The sequence below is a fragment of the Mustela lutreola genome, chromosome 9, assembly GCF_030435805.1.
Source record: "Mustela lutreola isolate mMusLut2 chromosome 9, mMusLut2.pri, whole genome shotgun sequence".
Classification (NCBI taxonomy): domain Eukaryota; kingdom Metazoa; phylum Chordata; class Mammalia; order Carnivora; family Mustelidae; genus Mustela; species Mustela lutreola.
This window is the reverse complement of record NC_081298.1, coordinates 16,953,304-16,975,851: the sequence shown is the minus strand read 5'-3', so window position 1 is coordinate 16,975,851 and position 22,548 is coordinate 16,953,304. Positions and strand designations below refer to the sequence as shown.

The following is a 22,548-nucleotide window of genomic DNA, read 5'->3' as shown; positions in this document are numbered from 1 at the left end:
ATCTTCCTAGGAACAACGCAAAAGGCAAGGGAAGCAAGGGAAAAAATGAACTACTGGGATTTCATCAAGATCAAAAGCTTTTGCACAGCAAAGGAAACAGTTAACAAAATCAAAAGACAACTGACAGAATGGGAGAAGATATTTGCAAACGACATATCAGATAAAGGACTAGTGTCCAGAATCTATAAAGAACTTAGCAAACTCAACACCCAAAGAACAAATAATCCAATCAAGAAATGGGCAGAAGACATGAACAGACATTTCTGCAAAGAAGACATCCAGATGGCCAACAGACACATGAAAAAGTGCTCCATATCACTTGGCATCAGGGAAATACAAATCAAAACCACAATGAGATATCACCTCACACCAGTCAGAATGGCTAAAATCAACAAGTCAGGAAATGACAGATGCTGGCGAGGATGCGGAGAAAGGGGAACCCTCCTACACTGTTGGTGGGAATGCAAGCTGGTGCAGCCACTCTGGAAAACAGCATGGAGGTTTCTCAAAATGTTGAAAATAGAACTGCCCTATGACCCAGCAATTGCACTATTGGGTATTTACCCTAAAGATACAAATGTAGTGATCCAAAGGGACACATGCACCCGAATGTTTATAGCAGCAATGTCCACAATAGCCAAACTATGGAAAGAACCTAGATGTCCATCAACAGATGAATGGATCAAGAAGATGTGGTATATATACACAATGGAATACTATGCAGCCATCAAAAGAAATGAAATCTTGCCATTTGCAACAACATGGATGGAACTAGAGCGTATCATGCTTAGCGAAATAAGTCAAGCAGAGAAAGACAACTATCATATGATCTCCCTGATATGAGGAAGTGGTGATGCAACATGGAGGCTTAAGTGGATAGAAGAATAAATGAAACAAGATGGGATTGGGAGGGAGACAAACCATAAGTGACTCTTAATCTCACAAAACAAACTGAGGGTTGCCGGGGGGAGGGGGTTGGGGAGAAGGGGGTGGGATTATGGACATTGGGGAGGGTATGTGATTTGGTGAGTGCTGTGAAGTGTGTAAACCTGGTGATTCACAGACCTGGGGATAAAAATATATGTATATAAAAAATATATGTTTATAAAAAAAAAAAAAAAAAAAAAAAAAAAAAAAAAAAAAAAAAAAAAGCAATCAGTTTAAGATCCCGACACCCTTCTTTCTAGGCCTGAGGACTTTTTTTCTTCCGAATAATGTTCATTAAAGGGCTTCTATGTTTCGAGTTCTCTGCTAGGCTTCTAACTTTTCTCACTGAGGCTTCCCAACAAAACAGGGTGTTGTAATCTCCTGTCAATGAAAGAGAGAAGCAGAGCTGCAGACAGGTGCACAGATATCCAGGCACCAAGTACCAGCTGGAAATAAAAACCAGATTCTTCGTGGCTCTAAAGCCCCTATTCTTCTCACTCAATTCTAATGACGACTTTCACTTCACTGAGCCCAGCAATTTGAATTTCTCTTTTTTATTCCTTTAGAGAAAAGAGACAGACACATATCACTTCAAGTAGGAATCCATAAATATGTAAATAAAATATAATGTGCAATCAAACCTCAGGTGGAGGGAAGAAGAAGAGAGCTCTTCAAATCAGCAGTGTGTGTCACGCTTCGGGCTGTACAAAGTCACTTTCCACTTGGAAAACCTGAACTCTGCAAGCCCACTGTGAAGTGGGTGCCTAGGCAAGGGGGCCTTTGATTTACAGGGAGTAAACAATCAGGTGTGCATGGGGGTGTGGGGGTATGATCACTTGGCTTGCCAGATTATTGATTTGTGGCTCCACAACTGGGAAGTGACTGTGATTGTGAGAATCTGGCTCAAGGAGGGCTTCTGAGGGTGAAGGGAAGAGATTTCCAGAGCATAAGAGATAACTTTGAGTTGCTGAGGACCTGTTTCTGAGATAAGGAGGAATATGTCTCCTGAGAGTAAAACCAGATCCATATATTAAGTGGGTGTTGCCCAGAGCCAGGTTTGGGTGACGATGAAGGAGAATTTCTTCTGTCTGATGCTGCGTGAGAGTTTCAAGGCATCGACAAGCAGGTGCTCAGGCCATTAAAAGTGGCACCCGGAGAAAAGATGAATTGGACCAGGGGTGTGTCTGCACCTCTCATCTCCCTGGCCTTGTCAATTGCTGGCCCTGGCCTCCATTCTCAATGCCATTGACCTTGGTTCTCCTTGTGAAATCTGGATATCTATTTTAGCAGCCTCTGCTCTTTTGAACCTAAAGGAGACTCAGTTCCTACATAGGACCCCATCCAGAGTTTTGTGATAACTGGCTAGAGTTAGGTAGAGAATAACAGTAAACCCCCAGGAGCCACAGAGTTAAATGGTCTGCTATGGGAGAGCTCGGGCTTCCCATCAGAGACAGCGCTCAAGGTGAGGCTGGGTCAGCAGCAGATAGCCCTCCTAGGACCCATTTCTGGATTTCGGCTGTTGGAGATGTGCCAGAGCAAACCGCCCACTTTTAGATAAGAAAACCTTCGAGAGTCCAAACCAGGATCATCAGGTTCTGAAATGCGATTTCCCATGACAGGATGAAGAACAAAAGAATACAGTCCACCCCTTCACCTGCCAGTCAGCCCGGAGACATGGACACGTAAGACTTCCTGTTTTAACAAGTCACAATCACAACACTCCCGAAGACTAGCAGCAACCAATAATAATTTGTTTTATTACAGGCATCTGAAGAGTATTTTGAGCTTTTCAAAGTACTTTGATGTACATGATCACATATGCAGCCCACGCCTGTATCTCAGGAAGGATGGAAAATGATTAAACTGAGCAAAAGAACAAAACTATGGGTGAAAAAAAAATGAATGGGGCATCTCCAGGGAATAGCATGAAGAAAGAAAATCAGACTGCTTTCATTGGTACTAAGAAGTCCCTTTGATTCTACAATCCAGGTGCCAATAGGTGGCTCTCAGGGAAGATAAAGAGGTAGCCCGCTCCTCTCTCCTGAGCTCCAGATTTCCGGATGCCATCACCTGCTGCGCATCTTTGCCCCCAACACAACATCTTCAAACCTGAACTTGCTCCCCTGCCCTGAACCCATCTACTGTGTCTTCCATCCCAGAAAGCAATTCCACCACTCATCTCTCAGCCATCCAAACCAAAAGCCTAAGAGTATCATCTTTGGTCCTCTTCTCTCACGTCCACTTTCCCTATCTGATCATCTGTCCAGGTTCTGGCTTAACTGCCTAAAAGTCTCATCCTGAACTCCAAACTACTGGGCTAGGATGCTACTGTGTTGCCGAACTCTTGACCATCTCCACTCTTACAGGTGAGACCCCACTCCTGATGCAGCAAGAATATACCTGGCCAGCAGCCTCTCACACCTAGAAAAACCAGAATACATACCCACCTGCCCTTGCTGAATTGGCCCCCTGGTATCTTTCTGGGCTCTCCCCAGGCTTCTACCCTGAGCTCCTGCTTTAAGTCTCTGCTACCAGCCTCTAGCTCACAGTCTGGCACAGGAAGGGGGCTCCGGAGTTGCCTGACGGGAAGGCCTATGCTGTAGTGGGCTGGACCCTGAGGCTGGTCTCCATAACTGCCAGTCTCCCTACCACTGAGCCCATGCTCCAGAGGACACATGGAGAGGAGACTCCATCAAACCATGTGACGGGGAGTCTCTGGACCAAGAAGCTTAGCACTAAACACTGAATTGCTCTGTGATCTTGGTCTGATAATCTTCGTCTTCCTCCTGTCCACCTCTCAGAGTTGCCTTAAGGATCAACATAATGGCGCATCACCAAAGTGGCATTCTTCGGTGGCACGAAGTACCAGAGGGTCTTCAATATGGGTGTGCTCCAGCATCACTCAGAGGGCTCCTTCAAGGACAGATTTCTGGGCTCCACTCTGAGAATTTTCAAATCATTTGGTCAGGGCACGGGGCCTAAGAATTTGCATTTCTAGTGAGTCCCCCGGTGATGCTGATGCTGCTGGTCCAGGACTACACTTTGAGAGCCAGTACTCCAGACCATTTTAAGAGCACTGCCTTTCCACAGCAACCTGTTTTTTCTCCATGAAGCATGCTATTTCAATATTCGACTTTATGTTTATGTTTTATCCTTTTTGCTGTTTTGCTGGAATCTTAACTGAGCCTGTAAATTCCTCTGGGCAGAAATTACACCTTCCACACTCCACATTCTCTCATTTGCTGTTTTGCAAAATAATGAGTACATTTCCAGTGTGATTAATAATAGAAAAAGGAAAGGGAGGGGGGACTCAGAGTACCAACCCCAATAAACAGCATCCACAAATGGATACCAGCCCTGAAATCCACTTAAAAATTAATTATGAGGCAAAGAACATTCCACCATTAGTGGCAATGTGGGAAACAAGATTATGTTCTTGATGACACATTTTGTAAAATGTGGGTTATTTAAGATGTTAGCTGTAACTTACTTAAACACCAACATTTTTTTTTTAAATATAAAACCACAAACAGCATTTCAACTCATAATTTTTATAGTGATAGTCAGACAATTGTGTTTTCAACATGTAAAAATCCATTACATAGTCGTGGCAACAGTTTGCAATAGATTGTAAATTTTTATTGAGATAATCATCTTGCGATTGAATTTCAAAATGTATTATATGATCATCAGCAAATAAGTCCGTGGGGGCTGCTAAAGTACTTTGAGTATCATTTATAAAGATCAAAAACCCTGGAAACTCTTTGATTTACCCAGTGGAAAGAGAAAAGTCTCATTGGCAGGATCAAATCAATTACTTTTATGGATGAATATTGAATTGCAAAGCTGAGATAAGGTATTACCTGGTTTAATAACATAATCTCATGTCCTTCTAAAATAGTAGGTTTCATAATCAGGTTTCAATAAGGAATTTTGCAAAAGGCCCGCTTTTGAAAATAATCAAGAAAATGGCATTTCCATTTATCACAGTGATTCTGTAACATTCAAAGGCATATTCCCAAGCAACGGACATCCTCACAACCTTGGGTTCCATACCACCGAGATGCACTATGGAAGTACTTCAGAATGATTACCATCAATTCTCTTACAGCTCTTGTTTCGACAACATGAATGTGTTCCAACATGACTGACATGTTAAGGGACAATTTGAGCATAACAGGAGTGTCACATCTGCTGTGTGTGAGCCTGTATAGAAAACACTACCAAAGCAGAAAGCTGCACCCAGCTTAATAGACCCACACAGGAACAACCCACCTCAAACGACCACCTGCTATGTCCATTGACCAGACGTCCTATGAGCCACATCCATCCCCAGCAGGTGTCACAACTTTCCACCACCTTCAGAAAGCATTCTTCACCACCACTGCTGCCCACAGACTGCAACCTTTCGGACACATACTTCCAGAGCACACTTGGGTCCCTTCAAGGAAATGTCCCATATACATTGCAGGATAAATTTAAGTCCTAAGCCATTAACATGCGTGACACTGTGCCATCACTTTTACTTACTTTCCTCTCTTTTTAAATGTGTCACTGATGAAGTAGGAGTGGTGTGCCCCAATCCTACTTTTTCCCATTACCCTGATGGGTTTTACTGTACAACATTCCATACTGCGTGCTTTTTAGGGACACAGATGACACATTATAGTAGAACTAATTGTATTTTGTTTTGGTTTTTTGTCCCATGGGATCGCTGTGCTGACAGGTTTCTCTCCCTCCCCTCCCACCCAGAAGCCATCAGTGACTCTTTTCCCAGTGGAAGCCAACGGCTCATGCCTCCACTTCCCTGCCCTGCGCATGGAAGCCCTGTGTTCCGTGCTGATGGCACACGCCTCTGTGCTTTCCCTGTGCTGTGACTGATGATCGATGGCAACAGAGTCAGAAAAAATCAAATGCAAATTCTGACTGTGCCACTGGTCAATTCTAGGACTTCGGACAAAAAGTTTAAAAATATTGGGTCTCTATTTCTTCGTGTATAAATGAGATAAAAGTACATCAAAGGGTTAGGGGAGAAAAAGTAGGTAAGATAATGTGATATGAAGGAAAAACAAAACCAAAACAAACACTGAGTTCTTTTAACGTCTTGAGTTACAGTCAGAGTTGGAATATCTTAGGGATATAGTCAAAGATACAAACCTAGCCAGTGCCCCTGCAAGAGCCCTGAGTCCCCAGGACCTCAATACAGCTAGGTTAAAAGAACCCTTTCAGACATGGTCCCAGACATCACACTCCTAAGTAACATCCAAACACCTGAGATAAACGGCTAGAGCCAGAAGCCTCCTCTGTACACTGAGCTGGGATCTTCCAAAGATACAGAACCCAGATGACCGTTGGAGGAAGAGTCCTACTCCGGACTCTCAGGTTGGAACCAGGAGGCTCCAAGGTATACAGAACCAGAAAGCCCTTAGGGACTAAAGCAGTTCCAGAATCCACTGAGAGACACATTCAGAGCCAGGAGGTACTCAAGATAGAGTTGGCACCAGGAACCCTTCAGAGACAGAAAGAGGACCAGGAACCCTCAGGGAAACTATGAAAACCAAGAGATCATTAGGGTCACAGGCCCAGCCAAGGGATCCTCAGGGACAAAGTTAAAATCACAAACTCCTTAGATATATAACAAGAATCAGAAGCTCTCAGGGCCTTTACCAAGCACACAGGGCCAGAAGCCCTCAGGAACACAGGACCAGGAGCCCTCAGGGACACTTTTAGCACTAGGAAGCCTCAGACATACAGAGACACCAGATGTCCTTGCAGAGACAGAAATAGTGTCCCACTGGAAATGCTGTCAGGACCAGGAACTTCTCCCTGACATATAGCTGGAGTTGGGTGGCCCTGTGACTCACAGTCAAAACCAGGCCATCTCCAGAGTTACCAACAGAGTCCCAAGGTCCTCTAAGGCAAGACCAAAACCCTGACCATTGCTCTCTCCCACAGGACTCACACTTCCATCACAGAAGTGTTGGGATGACTGTCCCAGAACACCAAGAGGAAGGCCAACTGCCCAACCTCTCAAGATGGGGTCATAAACGAAGTTCTTACCTGCACACTTGGTTCTGGTGGTGAGGGGAGGCCCTGGTGGTCCTGTGCCTCCCTCCCCTGGTCGTGTGAGTAGCACCCGGATCTCGTACTCCACGTCAGGGTCCAGATGCCACAACTTATAGTTGGGAGAGTCCACTATGTGAGTCTCGGCCCAGGTGCCCGTGGTGGTGCGATATTCTACCTCCTTCAGGATGATGGGGCCATCGCCGATGATAGAATTGGCATTTGGCTTGATCCACAGGTATGTGGCCCCGACAGCCAGCAGCTCTGGGGGGGCGATGGGTGTGGGAGGCTCTGGAAGACAAGCAATCAGCAAAAGGCTGTCAGACCCACGTGGTTTACAGAGAAGAATCCAAACACATAAGGACAAGGACAGAATTCCAGAGAGAGCAGCTCAGATCCCTTTCTTAATTCCATTCACGTCCTACTCGAATTTCCATGATTTTGTATATAAATACCTGAGTCGGTATTTCTTCCCCCACACTACCATATCTCCTTCATTTAAAGATAATAAAGAAAGAAAGCAATAGTGGGTTAATGGTTTTTCTAGAACACAGACGACAAAGATGCCTGGGTTAATATTCTGCTTTCTATCCTCAAATGAGAACATGCCTTTACAGCAGAGGAGTTTGGTTCAAAGCCCAGGGGAGTCTGAGATTTACAAATATTTCTTTCACAGACACACATGGGTTGTTAGTGGAAGTTCTCCCCAAGTAGTGCTAAGAGCCTAAGTAGCAAAAGGATGATGGCATGGCAAAAATTCAGCTTCTTCCTCAACTCCAGCAGGTACCCTCTAACAGAGAGAATGTCACTGGCACAGTAGCCACTGTGGGAATAGAGGGTCCAGGGAAAAGTCATGCAGCGTTATCTTGCATCAGCTAGGAGTTGCCCCGCTCCCATTAAGTTCTATTTCTTCAGCTAAATAAATGAGAATTTGGGGTGTCTGGGTGGCTCAGTGGGTTAGGCCTCTGCCTTTGGCTCAGGTCATTGTCTCAGTGTCCTGGGATCAGGTCCCGCGTTGGGCTCTCTGCTCGGTGGGGAGCCAGCTTCCCCCTTTCTCTCTCTGCCTGCCTCTGTCTACTGGAGATCTCTTTGTCAAATAAACAAATAAAATCTTTAAAAATAAATAAATAAATAAATAAATGAACAAGAACTTCAAAAGCCCTTAAGGGAGTCTTTCTGGCAATTCTTAGCCTACTGGCAAAGCTGCAGAAATTAACATTAACTTTGTATTTCCTATTTACCAAGAAATTGCACATGCATTACTTTGTGCAAATCTTAGGACATTACCACCTCCACTTTGATGCGTGAAATCAAAGACCCCAAGCAATGAAGTCATGTAACCGAGATCATGAAGCCGGTAAGGCAGGACAGAACCCACATCTCTCTATTCGTTCCCAGCCCAGCTGTTCCCTTGGAAAGCTGCTTGCCTCTAGCTGTCCATTTTCTAAAAATCAAAGTGTATATACTTGTTATTTTCTCCTATAGCAAAAAAAATAGCAGTGAAACAATAAAGAAAATAAGAATAAAGAAAAAATAAGTCTCCTTTCCTACCACCCAATATAATAGCCAAATTTATTTCTCCATGTTCCAATTTGTATTCATAAATTTAAGCCCTTTTCATAAAGCTACAGCAACATATAGACTCAATGTTTATATCTCCTCACTTAGGGCTTTCTAAAGACCTTGTTGGGGTGCCTGGGTGGCTCAGTCAGTTGAGTGTCTGCATTCAGCTCAGGTCATGATCCCAAGGTCCTGAGATGGAGCCCTGCATTGGGCTCCTTGCTCGATAGGGAGTCTGCTTCTCCCTCTCCTTCTGTTCTTGCTTGTGCACTCACTCACTCACTCCTCTCTCTCTCAAGTTAAAAAAATAAATCTTTAAAAAATTTTTAAAAATATTTGTTTATAGCATGGATTTTTTAGATTAATTTCACTTTATTTTAAAATTTCTTTTATTTTTTTTTATTATGTTCCATTAGCCAGCATATAATACAGATCATAAGTTTTTGTTATAGTGGATTTTGTCATCACTCTCTTAAATAGCTACAGAATCACACTAAGCCATCTCAAATTGCTGGGCACAGGAGTTGTTCCAACTTTTGCTACAGCAAATAATGTTGCAATGAACATCTCCGTACAAAGGCCTCCAGTTTTTCCTGTCTCAAGTTTTTGTGGAATCAATTGCCAGAATTGGGATCTGTCAATGGATACGAACAAATTAGTGATTCTTGGAGTAGGATTAGGAAGTGGAGGGTGAGAAGAGGCATCTGGGAGTGGAGTACAATGTACACGAACTTTTGGAGGACCTCTGGGCTATTCACGGTGAGAGGGGAAGGCAGGTACGGGTTTCAGTCTGGAACTCCAGTGAGAGCCTCAGGATAGATCAGACTCCTTCCGTGTTTGTTGTTGTTGCTTTTAAGATTTTATTTATTTATTTGACAGAGAGAGAGAGATAAAGATCACAAGCAAGCCGAACAGCAGGCAGAGAGAGAGGGGGAAGCAGGCTCCCCGCTGAAGTGAGCCTAATGCAGGGCTCAATCCCAGGACCCTGAGATCATGACCTGAGCCAAAGGCAGAGGCTTAACTCACTGAGCTACCCAGGTGCCCCCCGTGTTTGTTTTTTAATTAATTACCTAGCCACAAATATTCTGCAGAGACAGAATAATTGCTATGAAACAGAGGTGGACAATATTTTCTCAGTGTGACTTGGAGCAAATCTTAAGGGACAACGTCAGATTGCCCTATTATAACCTGCCATTTGGTCAGAGAAGGAAATTAGGCAGATTAGTCAAGCTAGATGCTTTTCTTTACAAAGCCATGAAGGTTATTACTCAAGGCCTTGTTATCTCAAAGGTGTTTGCAAATTGATTTTTGGATAATTTGTTCCAGGTAGAGAAGTTAAGTTGGCAGGCAGATAATTTCTGGGCTCATCCTTTGTGCATTTTAAATATACAGACCCTCTGATCACCATTGTCAACTCTCTAGAGTTCCAGTCAGTTTCCAGGGAGGCCCCAAGGGTGGTATTCTTGGTAGGTCTATGACGATTCTGCCCAGCTGCTTAACGTAATTACTCACAGGCTGGCCCTGGACAGAATTAAGAGTAGCAGACTTTAGTACTTTGGGGCTTGAGCAAGTGGCCACATTAAGCTCTCTCCCATCGACTTTATACCACGGTTTTTGCTCTCTTTAAGGCATTAGCAGTAAATTGCTGACCACCAGAAAGAAAATAAAGTATCAATCTTTCCAAATGTTCCCGGACTCTTCTCACGAATTTCCGATGGTAGGTACAATATTGTAACAAACATTCCCTCGAGTAAATAAATGTCTCCATCTCAAATGACTTACTGGTTCGCATGTCCCTATGTAGACTAGCCAATGAGGTTCTCCGTCCCTCTGTTCCATCAAGAATATATCATGAAGTACATCACAGAGTTCAGCTACTTGGCTCTAAGCAGCCATCAGATTATTGTTTTGTTTCCTCTTTTGTTAGTAACCACTGATTTATAATTGGCGTTTTTTACAAGTCACATGTTCGAGTGATACAAAGAGAGAGAAGTAGGGATGAGACATAATTATTATTATTTAAAAAAAATTTTTTTTTTGGTAAGCACTTCCCCCCTTTTTTTTTTTTTAAGATTTTATTTATTTATTTGAAAGACAGAGATCACAAGTAGGCAGAGAGGCAGGCAGAAAGAGAGAGAGAGGAGGAAGCAGGCTCCCTGTTGAGCAGAGAGTCCGATGTGGGGCTTGATCCCAGGACCCTGGGACCATGTCTTGAGCCAAAGGCAGAGGCTTAACCCACTGAGCCACCCAGGCGCCCCGCACTTCCCTTTTTAAATGAACAGAGAGACCATGTTTGTCAGTTCTCCCCTTTGACATGACCTGCTGAACCAGAGAGTGTAAGAAGTCGAGGAGGCCACCTAATCCAACAGCCTGTCTTCAGAAATGAAACCAAGGCCTGGGAGGGCTGATGGCCTGTTAACTAGGAGGAGGTCAGGGGCCAGACATCAGAACTCAGGGCCCAAGCAGCATTCCTGCTCCTCCCTTTTTCTTCTTGTACTTCAGATGTGTAAGTAATTAGCCAGAAAGATCATTCAGGGTTGTCTTTCCTAGTAGGTGTTAACCTTTTGAGGATGCAGAGTCCCTTGCAAAGATCTGGTGAGAAATTCCAGCCTCTCTCCCCAGGAAAATGCACATAAGTCTATCTATCACTGAGAGTCATGCCAGCCATTTCAGGCATTCGTGAACCCTTCTGAAGCCTAGGAATGAACCCCCGAAGAGGTGATGTTGAGAATAAAGGAAAAGCACAGAGATCCTGCTGACAGACCACACGCCCATAATAACCTACAATCCTTTGGGACCCTGAAGCCACCCTTTGTTGCAGTCCATAGCAGAGACGAGAAGTTGGGAGTAAAATCATGTACAGCAATGGAACTTGATGTTATGTTCCCGATCTAGTGCTTCCAGGTTCCCATGGTCCCAAACATCTGGGTAAAAATAAACATGTTAAGGTTTCCACGGGACAATGCAAAGTAAATGTGTAGGTCCTCATGGCCATGGGCCGCCCAAGACATTCATAGATTTCACATTTGGGCTAAAATACTTAATGGATAAAGACATGACCCCACCCATGAAATGCTATATCCTAAGTAGAAATCTACAAAGTCTGTCTTAGTAGTTTGGGTTGCTGTGACAAAATGCCATAGACTAGGGGACTTAAACAACAGACATTTATATCTTATGGTTCTGGAGGCTAAGAAGTCAAGATCAAGGTACGGACCAATTCAATTCTAGGTGAAAACCCTCTTCTTGCTTTGCTGGCTGTCTCCTTGTTATGTGCTCCCATGATAGAGAAAGAAGGATCTCTGGTCTCATCCTCCTCTTAGAAGAACACTAATCCCATAACGGGAGTTCCACTTACATGACCTCATCTAAACCTAAGCATCTCCCAAAGAAAGCCCTATCCCCACCCCCCAGCTCCTAATACCATCACATCTGGGGTTAGGACTTCAACAGATGAATTTGGAAAGGGAGGGAGGGACACACAATCATCCGGTCCCTAGCAGAGGCTAGGTTTTCAAATTCATCCTTCTTTTCATGAGGGGCTTTGTCTAACTGTCACAATCTTGAGATGAATGACCAGACAGAACTCCCTGTGTAAAGAAACCCCACCTAGTACATACTCTCTGCTTCTCACGTCCCAGACAGAGTGCTGAGCATGTGGACTTCAGGGGAAGAGAAACATGGGCTCTCTGGATGCACAGAACAAGAGGGTGAAGCAGTCAATTAAAGCAGCAATGACAATGGTGGAATGAAGGTCATGATTGAAGCGACAGAGGTAGTTAGGGGGCCCATGAAGGGATTTAATCTGGTTTAGAGGTCAGAGAAGCCCTTGCAGAGAGAGCTTGTGACCCATGGGCCCAGGGTTCAGGTTAAGTTTATGAACAAAGAGAGAATGACTTTGGGGGTCCTATAGATGTGCGATGCTGGAGAAGCACAGGGCCATACTGGGAAACAACTAAATCTCGGTGCTCAGAACACTTGTGAGTTCACTCCTTCTGCAAATACTGAGCCCCTGCTATCTGTCGCACGCTGTCCTGAGTACTAAAGATTCGTCAGTAAACAAAACAGACACAATCCTCTGCCAGCAGCTCACATTTAACTTTCACTCAAGGACTGAATGAGAGAGGAGTAAGAAGAAAAGAAGGCAGTTCAGAAACTGATGAGGAGGAGGAAACGGGACGTGTATGTTTATGGATCGACCAAACGACATGCAGCCATACGAGAGAATACCATACAGCCAGGAAAAAGGAATAAACTATGGACATGTATGACACAGGTGAATCCCAAAATTATATTATACAAAAGAAGGAGAGAAAAATGCATGATGATTCCATTTTTATGAGAAGTTCAAGAAGAGGCAAAATTGACCTACGGTGACGAAAGTCAAAATTACAGTTACCTATGGGAACAGGTACTTATTGGGATAAGGCACAAAAGAACTTTCAGGAGTGCTGAAATGTACTACATATTGATCAGGGTAGTAAAATAATAAAAATCAGAACAGTGGTACCCCTGGTGGGGTGACTGCCTAGAAGGGGACTTAAGAAAACTTTCTGGGATGATAAAAATTGTCTGTATTTTGACTAGGTTTGTGTAAGACTCATGAAGCTGTACTCTTCAAATAAAGTTATTTTGCTGTATGTAGGTGTTATGTTTAAGGAAAATAAAGAAACAAGCAAACAAAATATGACTTGTCTGTGACCCAGCAGGTGGGAAGAATGCCACTAAATTTCACCTGGAGCTGAACCCCAGACTATCTGGAAGGAATGAGCCTTTAATCCCTTATCATTTGTCCCCAAATAATTCTACCAGCATCACCAGATGCTTGAATTCCTACTATTTTTCCTAAGAAGAGGTTGTTCCTTCACCCACCAGTTCACATCCATGAGCCTTTCCACATATGAAACCACCACGTCCTTCTACTTGACCCTGTGCCATCACTGTGCAAAGCCAGGAATGAGTGCCTCACATTTGATGGCACTCTCCATCGACAAAGTCTGGAACCAAATCCAGAGGGTGAAAGTCTAGCCTTTGGGGAGCTGAGCTGAGAGACGGCACTGGCCCCTCCCAACCGGGCATCAAACCACTTCAAGGACAAACCCCCGTGAGCCTTCCACATACGAGTCCTGGGCAGCAGCTGCCCCGGACCTGCTTAGGCTCTCCTCCAACATGTAGGTGGTGAGGTGACCCCTTAATGTAATTCCACCTCGTCCTCAGGCAGCAATCTCCAGACCAATTCTGACTTTCTTTTTCCTGCTGTGAGCACTTGTAACAGTTTGACTCCCCAGAAATTCCGACAGAGAGCGAAAATGCTTCAAATAGCTAGAGAGCATGCTTGGTGTGTATGTATTGTCTGCTCTAGACAGAAATCAAACCTTTGGAGAAAAACTGAATGTTGCTAAGACATGAAGTGAGCCTCGACATGTTTTAGGTGGATGGAACCTAGCCTCTGACACTTTCCACCGCCCTCCACCCGCCTATCTGATCAACTTTCTAATTGCATTGCTATTTACCGACCCACGAGAGTGTGTGGGAATGCTGCCACCCCCTCCCCACCAACAGACACACAGACCCTTATGCTATTTAATCATTCCTGCTACCATAGGTTAGCTCATGTCATGGTTCTCCATCAGGATAGTTTTCTTTTCACTTTTAACCAAACCAGCCCCATTTTTCTTTTCGATTCTGCTTCATGGATGCTCAAAGCATCATACTCATTAGATACGCTAGTGACTGGCACGCAAGACTCTTTCATAGAATAGTGACTTGAGGATCAAAAAGGAAAAGGGAAAACTAGCTTGGAGAGAGGGTCCAATTCTTTCTTTGCTCTGCCTTTAGCACAAACCAGCTCTGTGACCCTGGACAAACCACTCAGCCTCTGAGGCTCTCCAGGTTTTCATCTTCAGACTGAAAGACTGTTTCACAATTCTAATTAGAAAACTATCTAAAGCCTGCACCAAGGACTATAGAGATGCTGTGGGCATATGTTCACAGACTCCACCTTGACTGTGAGTCACCAAAAGGAGATCCCACCTTCTCCCTCCTGGTGTGGACCCTTGAGGTCTTCAGAGCAGAAGACCCAAGCAGACACAGCACTAGCTTACCAGTACGGGCCGACCAGAATCAGTCTTTGTGCCCCAGCCCAACACAGAGACCACGTGCAGTAAATATTGGATGTTTTATTCAAAAGAAAATTTTTGGTAAGTTTTCCCAAAACAAGATGCTGGGGTTGCCCTAAAGAGAAGAAAGAGAGCAAGGTGGAGAATGTTACAGAGAACAGGGACAGGACATTCATGCCACGAGCTGCAAGTGCTGGGGGAGGAGACCTCACATACGTGGAACAAGCAGTAATCAAAGACACAGCCAGAGAAAATTTCTTTGAAATAAATGAAGATCTGAGTTTGCCGAGGATGAAGAACACGGTGGGCTTCAGGCAAAATCAATGATGAGACTCGAAATTAAGCACAAACCGGTAAATATTTTGAAATACAAGACGAGGAAAGTTCCCACAAGCATCTAGAGTTTTAAAAACCAGCCTCTGTCGAAACAAAAAAGACTAAGCGATCAGTTCCCAGACTTCAGCATTTCGATTTGAAACATGGTGACGTAACGGGGAAGTTGATGAAAATAGTAATAATAATCCCAAATGACAGCAGTGCCAGCTAATATGTACTGCAAAATTGTATGCACCTGTCACTGTTCTTATTGACTTACTTGTTTAATTGTCACAGCAACGTCAGGGGTAGATACTATTATGATTCACGTTTTGTTTTGTTTTTTTAAAAGAAGAAGTAGGGGGCGCCTGGGTGACTCAGTCAGTTAAGCATCTGCCTTTGGCTGGGGACATGATCTCGGGGTCCTGGGATGGAACCCTGCATCGGGCTCCCTGCTCAATAGGGAGTCTCCCTCTCTCCCCCTCTCTCTCGGCCCCTCCCCCTCCTTGTGTGCATGCATTCTCTCTCTCTCTCTCTCTAATAAATAAAATAATAAATAATAAATAATAAATATATAATAAATAAAATAATAGAAAAATAATAAATTTAAAAAAAAATAAAAGAAGAAGAAAGAGATGCAGATTAAGTAACTTGCCCAATGTTGAATAACTAGTAATTCAAGAAGCCAGGATCAAGGGCCCAGGCAGCCTTGTGCTGGTGGTGGACGGTGGGGGGTGGCTCCCAGCCCTAATAATATAACACATACACAAGGTTTTAAGAAGATGTTTCATCGCCCAGAGACTTCCCAGCCACAGCTAAACTGTGGTGCACTTGCACAGCCAACAGAAAGACACTTTCAGACTCTGAAACCTGCAGGAAATACAATGTCTACTTGCCCTTCCTTGGAGAAAAAAAAAAATCACTCGAAGACCGACATCCACCTTGGGATGAATCAAAATCGTGACTCGGGGACGGAGGAACTGAGCTCCTGAAAGGATCTAACAGACACACCGAACTTCTCTGGAAGAGTCTCTCACTCCTCCCTTTCGCCAGGAGCCTCGCTTTTTCTTGTCCTTCAAGGGTCAGCTCTTCTCTGGGATGGCCTTCCGGCTCTGACACCAAGGCTGGGTCTTAGCCCAGAGTCCTGACAAATGAGCTTGAGACAAGCATTCTGTGCAAGGGCTTGACTGGAGGAATTTCGAGAAGGAGGAATGGTAGGGGAAAGGTCAGGAAGCCAAACGTGGGTGTGGTTCAAGTGGCAGACTCCAGCAGCCTGACCCCAGCCAGGGGAGCTCTGGAGCACACAATGCACCAACTCCCTTGTCCCCCATGGAGAGGAGGTCAGCCATTTGCACACTTGTGTCATTAACTGGCTCTAGGCTACTCTAGGGTGTGGGCCCAGCCCCTCAGCCAAGCAGTCTCCATGTGGCTGAGGACACTTACCCCAGGAAGACTGTAGTAGATTCCTAGGGCTTCTATAACCATGTACTACAAACTGGGTGGCTTAAAGCACCAGAATTCTATTACCCCACCATTCTAGAAGTGAGAAGTCTGAACTCAAGGTGCCAACAGGGACATGCTTCCTCCGAAGCCTCCAGGAAAGAGTCCTTCCTTCTTCTTCTACCTTCTGGTGCTTGCCAGCAGACGTTCATCTTCCCTGGATTACAGATGTGTCACGCCTCTGTCTTCACGTGGCTTCTCCCCTGTGTGTCTGTGTCTCTTTGTGCACATTTCCCTCTTGTGATAAAGACACCAATCACACTGGATGAGCTCCTACCCTTCCCCAGCATGACCTCACTTTAACTGAATAAATTACATCTGCAAAGACCCTCATTTCCAAACATGGTCACGTTCTGAGGCTCTAGGAAGAACCTGAATTCGCAGGGGAACAATCGATATTCAAGCTAGTAGAGGGGGCAGGTGGGAGCCGTTGGCAGCCACACTCCTGGCAGCCAGGGGCTGGGTGCACCAGGCAGGGGAGGGAGACATGAATTGGGCACACCAACAGCATCCTCTGGAGTGGACAGGCCCTTCAGGGCTCCCTGAGCACAAGTTCATCCCAGAACTTGTACAGCACATGGAGACGACTTGCTGGTAGATCTTTCTCGAGAGCAAACACCAAGCTATGTGGGCTTGGATCCCCAGGCCCCATCACGGGGCCTGCTCTAGGGTGAGCTGGATCGTGGAGTCAGAGCATCCCGGCAGTTTTTCCCTCCCCAGTGTGGGATCTGAGGACATGGACCACCTATGAGCATTTATTCTTCCCTTTTCTGGCATAAACATTTCTACTTCTGAGGATTCTAAGCAACTTCTCCCTATGGCTGAGCTACCTTCTCTACCCCATCTGCAGCAGATTGTGGGGGCACCCAGGCCATGTTCTCCTGACTTAACTCGGGGTCACGTGTAGCTTCAGTGGCTAATACTGCCATGCACCAGTGACTTCCTAACCCCAGCATCAACATGCCCCAGCCTAGAAGCTTCCTCCAGCTTCCAGGGTTTGCTGGACCCACTGTGGGGCAGACTGGGCATGCCAGGGTATTACCACTCCCTGCAACCACTCTTTCCCAATAGGGAACAGGAGCTAGCGGACAGACAATAGCCCAGTTTCCCTGACCCTTGGTGGGACAACGGGCCCGCTTTACTGAGTCTTTTACAGGATCTCTAGCGGACCTGAGCATCAGAGGCTGCCCAGAGCGACCCGCTCACTCATGCACCCTCCGGGAGAAGCCAGTCTCTTCCTTTCCTGCCTCACTGCCCCGCCCCTTTACCGCTGTTCTCTTCGATTTCCGGATAAACGACTTGCAAACCATTATCTCAGGGCCCGTTTGTGGAGAAGCCCAAGGTAAGAGATCAGGAAAACCAGGGCAAGTTATTTAACTTCTCTGTGATTCAGTTTCCTCATCTGTAAAATGGGGACGATCACCCCATTAGAGATCGAGACACAGTGATAACCGCCACACCCGCGGGAAGGTTTGCCAAGAGGATCCCATGAGGTACTAGAGTCGGGAATCCCAGAGCAGTCCCAGCACATCCTAAGTGCACTGCGCAGACTACCATCTCCGACCTCCCAACCAGCAGCTAGTGGGAAACCAGTGCCCTCGTTTTGCACTCCCCCCTACCCATAGAGAGACACAAAGATTCTATTAAATGCGCTCCCTTTCCCATGTCAGGATAAAGAGGGGCCCCAGTAATGTCAGAGTATACTCCTGCCAACATTTCCACAAGCAGATACATTTAAGAGCTCAGCCTCGGTCTACTTAACACAGTCGTGTTGCAACCAATGAAGTCATTTTAAAAAAATGCATAATTCAGTAACGACTCAGCACCAGGCGGGATTTCATGATCTGTAACACTCTGTCTGCTCCTGGCTCCTCTTTTTCCCCCAGCGCCTCGATATTTTTGAGATCACTCTTCTTTGGGCCACTTCCCAAAATTAAGAACAGAGTAATCATTCTAGAAGAGCCCTTCTTTCCTGGCCAGCTAACCAAGGGTCCTAAGAAAGTATGAATCAGGAGTCTATCTCCCCCTCCCCCCGTCGGGGGGGTGGCCTTGGAGAGCCAGGGTCCCAAGCCTTCGGAATCAGAGGCCACACTGTAGAAGTATCTCATCCTGGAACAGTCCAGGTCCGTGAACAGGCCCGGTCTGCCTCCCCTGTCCCACCCCTGCCCAGCAGGTAGGCTCTGGAGAATTGGGTGGAAGGAAATCAGGCCTTGGCCAGTTTGGAGTTCTGATTCCAGAGACGCCCTGTCTGTCACACCCGCAGGAGGCAGCAAGGGCAAGGAACAAAGGCGAATCATCTCCCAGCACCCTGTGTGGGCTCTAGTCCGGGATTTATGCGTGGGGGCTCACTGATTCCTCCTGGCACACCCTGAGGTAAGCGCTATCACTGTATCCATTTTACAGGTGAGGGAGACCACATCCCAAAGGAATGTGCTAGTTATTCACCTCCGGTCCTTCGGCTCCAAGGCCACGGTGTGAGAAGCGGCTCTGTGATGCCAGGGCAGGGATTCTACACACTGCACTAGGGATTCCCTTGACGGCCTTGGCTCAGTCCGAGCTACAGAGGCTCCCTGCAGAGACCAGCAATGCGGAAGAGGGAAGGAGATGCATGGACATCTCCCATCGGCCCCTTTCGAAGCAGTACCTTCTACAGGGTACTGCTCCGTATCGCCCAGCAGGGCCCCTCCTCCACACGCCCATCCCTTTGTGTGACCACAGCGCCGCGTGTGAGAGATGCTTCCTGCAATTCCTGGCCGCCTCAGTGTCCCACGTTAGCTCTGTCATCCTCCCAACACTTGTGGAACTCTCTGTCTGGGGCGCCTGGGTGGCTCAGTCGGTTAAGCGTCTGTCTTTGGCTCAGGTCATGATCCCGGGGTCCTGAGATCGAGCCCCACGTCGGGCTCTCGGCTCAGTAGTGAGCCTGCTTCTCCCTCTGCCTGCCACTCCCCCTAGTTGTGTTCTCTCTCACACACTTTCCGTGAAATAAATAAATAAAATCTTTTAAAAAATTAAACACCCACTACGGTCTGCGGTTTCCTTCCTAGATCCCGACTGACAGAAGATCTTATAATTCTCTCCACCTTGCCGGTGACGAAACGGAGGCCCAGAGGCTGAGAATCCTGTCCCAGGTCATGCAGCTAGGACCCGGCGGCGCTGGGGTATGGGGACAGCTTGCTCTGGTCCTCAGGTCTGAAGGATGTGTGGAACTGCCCCCAGGGTTCTCAACACCGGGGCCAGCTGGAGAGCAAGCCTGGCAGACGAGAGCCAGGGAGAGAGGTGTTCTGTTCAATGAACAAGTACCAGCGGCTAGATCTGTGTTCTGAAGACAGGAAGTCAAAGCAAAGCATCGTCTCCACCTCAGACGAACCTAGGAGGCTGGGGAGTGAAACAGGGGCAGGGATGGCTAAGCTGCAGAATACGGTGAGGAAGGCCGGACAGTGGCAGGCCAGGGTCTGGGGGACACCCAGAAGAGTGTGGTATGCAGAACGAACGGTGGCCCTCGAGAGATGTCCGTGCCCTCATCCCCAGAACTTTCCGTGGCAAACGTGACTCCAAAGATAGGATGAAGGCATGAGTGGGGAGAGTGTCCTGGCCTGGGGAGGAGGACCCAGTGGACTCAGCAGGCTCCGTCTAAGTGACTGAGGAAAGCAGAAGAGTCAGAGACAGAGAGGGGCCAGCAGACGCTGCGCAGCTGGTTTCCAACACGGAGGAAGGGGCCACCCCGAGGAATCCAAGCGGCCTCCACAGACTGCAGGAGGCAAGGGAAGAGACCCTCCCCCAGAACTGAAGAAATGCAGCCGCGCTGCCCCACCGTAGACTTCTGACCTCCTCCATGTTCGGGACGTAATGAGTTTTTATGTTTTAAGCCACTGAGTCCGTGGTAATTAGTCAAAACAGCCCTAGGGAGGGACTCGGAGGCGGCAATCAGATGGAGGGCATGAGGGAAGGCATCGTGGAGAAATCAAATCATGAAGTCGTGAGAGAAGGAGACGGCCTGACTGGCAGCTGGGAAGGAGGCACCTGCGTGGAGACGAGAATGGCCCGGCTGCTGGAACACGGTCAGGGGAGGGGGAAAGGGCCCAAAGGCAACTGGAGAGGTCAACAGGGACCAGAGAGGGAAGAATCTTCCTGAGGAGCCAGGGGTTCGGCCTGAGGCTTTGTAAGGAGTCACGTGATGTATGTGCCTGTTCTTTCTGGACGATTCCTGAGTGCCGGGAGAAGAACAGGTCCGAAGGAGAGACATCAGAGTCAGGGGGCACCATGTCCACCATTGAGAAGGAGATGATGATGTCTGGACCAAGATAATGGCCATGGGGCTGGAGAGACAGAGGACTAGACACAGGTTTAGGACATTGGCCAGGACTCAGTCTCTGATTGGACCGAAGGGGCAGCAAAGGGACCAGAACTGGGACCAGGACCAACATAAGACTAAGATTCAATAAGCCAGGTGAGTCCTGGGCACATGCACACCTGTGGAGCCCCAGTCTTTGCCTGACCTCCACAACGCCTGCCTGGTCCACGTACATGGCTTCCGTTTCAGGCATCCTGCCCAGCATCCCTGGGCACTGCACTGGCTTCTGCACACAAGGCCCCATATTCTGGACTCTACCCTTTTGCACATTCATATTCATTTTCCCATACCCCGGGCAGGCAGACAGACAGTGTGACTTAGAACCTCCATCACTTATTTTTATGACTTTGGGCCATTCAATGAATTTCCTTGAACCTCAGTTTCTTCATGTGTAAAGCCAGGGTAATGGATCCCGCCCCACTGGGTCCTGTTGAAGACCCAATGCAAATATCTGTAACACGACGGGCCCCCAGTGAAACGTGAGCTATTCCCTTCTCCCCTGCCTTGGGGCCTCCCGCAACTTGTCCCTCTCCCCAGCCCACAGCCCCCTCCGTTAAGGATCATCCCGCCATTCTCAAGCCCCCCACGAACTCCGCTCTGGGCATCGGAGCAGCACCAGGCTACCTGCGGTTCATGAAGCTGCATGCGGGAACCGCCAATCTCCCACCGGGATGGGCAACGCACCCTCCACGAGCACCAGGGGGAAACACAGGGGCCGGGGGCCGTCTTCACAGAACACGTGAAGGGAGGGAGGAGAGAAAGAGGCAATTCAGGACCACCTGAGTCCAGGCAGGTCCCTCAGTTGCTATGTTACCAGCCACAGGAGAGAGAGAGCAAAGGAAAGGGGCGGGGCTTTAGAGATATTGTTATTTTGCCAATTTCTCTCCTCAGCATACCCCTGGGTGTCAGGTGCAGGGTGGGAACAGGGAGAGGAGGTACTGGGCTCTAAGCGGCTCAAACAGCCAAAGTGACTACAAGGTTTGACTGCTCTCAAGTGTCAGGAAAAGGCGTCCAGGCGGATTAAGGGGCTCGGGACAGGCTGCTCAGTTCGTGGGGGAGAGTTTAAGACGTGAATGCCCCCTTTATAAAAGGGATCCGAAAAACATGGCTTCTTCCAACCTCCCCACCCCCACCGCCAGCCCCACCTGGGCTGCCCCTGCCTTCTGCCACATTCAGCAGGAAGACAGAGCTGGTGTTAGCAGGCCTAGAGAGCCGCTCTCTGGGAAAGGCCTCTGAACACAAGAACACGGAAAGGTCTCGTAGACCATGAGCCACTGAGGCCTCACAGACCAGAGGCCATAACTCTGACTCCAGCAGGTGGACACTGGGCTCTGAGAACCGGAGCAGTGGCTTCAAGCTGGCACCCATCACAGGCCACGGGACCTCAGTACTTCTGGGGCAAGGAGAGAATATGGAAGGGGAGAAGAGGGCATATTTACTAGGTATCCCATCAGGCACTATTCTAGATGTTTCTAACACCTCTGTCATGTGCTTCTTAACCACAGACAGAGGTTAACCCAGAGAAATACAGAGCAACTTCTGAGGTGATCGACAAAGTGACACAGTTGCTAGACAGAACGCCTCCCAGGGACAAAATTCTAAAAGAAGCTTGCATTTTTATATGTAGAAAAGGTTTCAGGGGAATACCACCTTTACACAAATTCTTTCAAAGAATGCAGAAGAAATACTTCCCAGCTCATTTGACAAGCCTAG

The 22,548-nt window shown here is 47.0% G+C and overlaps 1 protein-coding gene across 12 annotated transcripts in view; it reads right to left on the bottom strand.

The window, feature by feature from the left end:
- Nucleotides 1–22,548, bottom strand: part of PTPRT (protein tyrosine phosphatase receptor type T) — a 1,057,545-nt gene that overhangs the window by 593,127 nt on the left and 441,870 nt on the right. For all 12 annotated transcript variants that reach the window (XM_059133123.1, XM_059133124.1, XM_059133125.1 and 9 more), the window contains exon 7: nucleotides 6,988–7,281. In XM_059133123.1, coding sequence (XP_058989106.1) covers nucleotides 6,988–7,281 — 294 coding nt within the window. The remainder of the gene's footprint in view (nucleotides 1–6,987; nucleotides 7,282–22,548) is intronic.